The sequence below is a fragment of the Buceros rhinoceros genome, unplaced genomic scaffold, assembly GCF_000710305.1.
Source record: "Buceros rhinoceros silvestris isolate BGI_N320 unplaced genomic scaffold, ASM71030v1 scaffold32745, whole genome shotgun sequence".
NCBI lineage: Eukaryota > Metazoa > Chordata > Aves > Bucerotiformes > Bucerotidae > Buceros > Buceros rhinoceros.
The window spans coordinates 2213-5346 of NW_010415114.1; the positions used below are offsets into that span (position 1 = coordinate 2213).

Here is a 3134-nt window from a genome sequence, read left to right on the forward strand (position 1 = left end):
GAAGCCCCGAGTCCCCCCCCCGAGCGATAACAATAAAAACAACCAAGGAGGTGAGATTTACAGTGAATAAATTGAGGTCTTCCTGCCCAAAAAGCGTCCGGCGGGGGGGACCGATGGGCGTGGGTTCATCACAGTGATGCAGGTCCTGAGTTCAGCAGCGTCCTGGCTGGTGAGGGCACTCCTGGGGTTGATATGGCATTTAGAACAACTTCAATCTCACGCAGGGACAGAGCGGGGAGTTTACTGGAGGAAGGGGCAGCTTGGGAAAGCTTCCCCCACCGGTTTCAGTCTGTCTTGAGTTGTCTGGCATCTCCTCAGGGCTAAACGAGGCGCATCGTGTTCGTTAGCAGTAATTATGGCTCGGCAGCTGCCGCACGTGCTCCGTGTCTCTGGAGGTGGAGGTGTGGCTGCTCCGCGGAGCCCCGGGGGGGCTCACAGCTCCGTTTTCAGCTTCTCGTGCAGATCCTCCTGGTCAACGTGGTCGGCGTCGCCGTTCCAGCGGTGGTAGGCGAGCAGGGCGGTGTTCTTGGCCGCGATGGCGCTCATCTCCATGGTGCTGGCCGCCCGCTCGATGCCGTTCAGGTAGTAGAGGTTGTCGTGGAGGACAATGGGAGGGCATTTTTCCGGGGGGCTGTACTGGGGGTACGCCAACCACTTCTTCACCTGGACGGAGTCGTAGGAGGAGAAGAGCAGGTTGAGCTGCTCTTTGGTGAGCACTTCCTTGGAAAACACCTTCCAGACAGCCAATGGCGAGGGTGGCTTCCCCTCAGCTCCGGCGTCGTTCACAGGGAACACCTCACCCACACTGTTGATGAAGAGTTTGGGGTTCTCCGTGGTCAAGATGGCACCGAAACGAAAGGCCGACGGGTCCCGGTAACCGAAGAAAGAGGCGTTCAAGCGGCCGTGTACGAACGTGGCGATGGTCTGGTGGAAAGGATTCGGGAACTCGGGGATGGGAGGGTCGAAGTTCTTGAAGGTGATGTTGGCCAGTTTGCGGCTCAGTGGTGCAGCAATGACAACAATGTCGTATGTGTCCCCTGTTAGTCCCGACGTAGTGTTGTAGGTGACCTGGTAGAGCTTCACTGGGTCCCCTGGGGAGAAGAGCTCGGTTATGCCACCCTGCGGCTGCAGGGAACCCCGCCTGTCCCTCGGACTGAGGCTATTTACACCTCACTGCGAGCTGAAGCAGCTTCATAACCTACTCCCAGCTTAGCTGTGAGCCGGGGCTTTGCGCAGAGCCCACTTTTCATCTTAAAAGACCAGGACAGGTCCAATTTTTCCTTTGATCTGCCAAGAGCTGCAGCCGTGCGGTGCCAGAGGCCAGGGCTGGTGTCCAGCTGCCCAAGCAGCTCCCCACCTTCCGCTCCCCACCAAAGAGGAAGCTGAACCCCACTCACCTGTGGGCCTGGGCCTGATCTTTGGCTCTATCGACAAAACCGTACCAGGGATGACGTCGGCTTTGGAGGCGTAGAGAAGGCCAGTGCAGACGAGTTTGTTCCCTCCTTTTACTGACCAAAGGCCCGATTCCACCCCTGCCAGAGACACGGCACCTACGAGGAAACCACAACCATTCGAGCAGCTTTTCTGGTGTCTTTTGAAGGGAGTATTTGAAACACAAAGTGGAAAATCAGGGGGAAGAAACATCCTTTTGGGTCTCAGAGCTGCCAGAGACACGGCACCTACGAGGAAACCACAACCATTCGAGCAGCTTTTCTGGTGTCTTTTGAAGGGAGTATTTGAAACACAAAGTGGAAAATCAGGGGGAAGAAACATCCTTTTGGGTCTCAGAGCTTGCCGAAAGCTAAGCAGGGCAGCCAGCGGTTTGCAGGAGTGAGGCAGTGACCCAGCACCGGAGCAGGAATCCCCACAGCCATGAGAAGCACAAGGTCCTTGGGAGGTTAATCTACAGAACACTCACCGACGAAGCCATGGATGTTGATACTCTGCCCATAATTGACTCTCATGGCTGGACAAACCACCTCGTTTATGAACTTGTGGGAGAAGCCAGCTCTCTGCATGGCTTCGTCGATGGTTTGGTTGAGCAGGCGGGTGAAGGCAGTCCCTCCAAGGGCGTGCAGCAGGCGCTCGTTACTGCTGAAGGCATAGTCGTGTGTCTGGTAGCGATAGATCCTTCAACCAGAGACAAGAAATATGCATTCGGTCACTGTTAAATATCTTTGTTGCCCTCAGAAACTGTGGAGGATCTCACAGCCCTCCATGGGAGCAGCAGGGCTTGTTCTTCCAGCCAAGCTCCAGCCTAGGCAGACCCAAACCTTCAGGACTTATTTACCGATCTCTCCTAACTTTGGCACAGTTGCGAATTTAATTCTCTTATCTCGGGATTTTTCCTTAGAAAAAATGATTGACCATGGCAACAAGAGACCATCACCCTCCGTGGTGATGGGATGATTCCACTGGTTTCTACAACTCACACCTCTCCCCGCAGCCGCCCTCCCACCTTTCTCCTCGCAGGAGCCCAACGTACCGCATGAACTTGTCCAGCATGTCGCAGGGGGTTGAGCCCGTAGTGCCAGAGGAGCTTGAGGACGTTGATGATGTACCAGTTGCTCTCCTCAAACACGAACTCCTCCCCGTTATAAATGCCCATCAGTCCACCATGCACTGGCGCAACCGAGAGGCCTCCAGGAACAGGGTGAAAAAAGGGCAATTTAAGGAAAGGTCGAGCTTGCGTCGAGAGCCCGTAGTGCCAGAGGAGCTTGAGGACGTTGATGATGTACCAGTTGCTCTCCTCAAACACGAACTCCTCCCCGTTATAAATGCCCATCAGTCCACCATGCACTGGCGCAACCGAGAGGCCTCCAGGAACAGGGTGAAAAAAGGGCAATTTAAGGAAAGGTCGAGCTTGCGTCGAGCTAAACTATATTACACCTCAATTTTGACCTCCTGAGACAACCTCACTGCGCGCTGATGAGGGTGAGCAGCTCTCCAGCATGTGGAGAGGTGAATTAGCTCTTGACTAGGAGCCAGGTAGTTGTTTATGGTGACTTTTGGACCTTTATGACAAGGTTAATGGGTCACCCGTGGCGGAGGTTGCCCCATGTTCATTGGGATGTGGGTCTCCTTTTCCTGGGGGGAAGGCTGGGCTTTTGCAGGGGGTGTTGGAGAGGGGGTAT

At 55.0% G+C, this 3134-nt stretch overlaps 1 protein-coding gene across 1 annotated transcript; it reads right to left on the bottom strand.

The window, feature by feature from the left end:
* Positions 1-432: 432 nt before the first annotated feature.
* Positions 433-2785, bottom strand: PCYOX1 (prenylcysteine oxidase 1). Its single transcript, XM_010137308.1, is given in 5 exon segments — positions 433-1091; positions 1398-1550; positions 1919-2130; positions 2486-2509; positions 2511-2785. Coding segments are annotated over 5 exon segments (1323 nt in total).
* Positions 2786-3134: the final 349 nt, after the last annotated feature.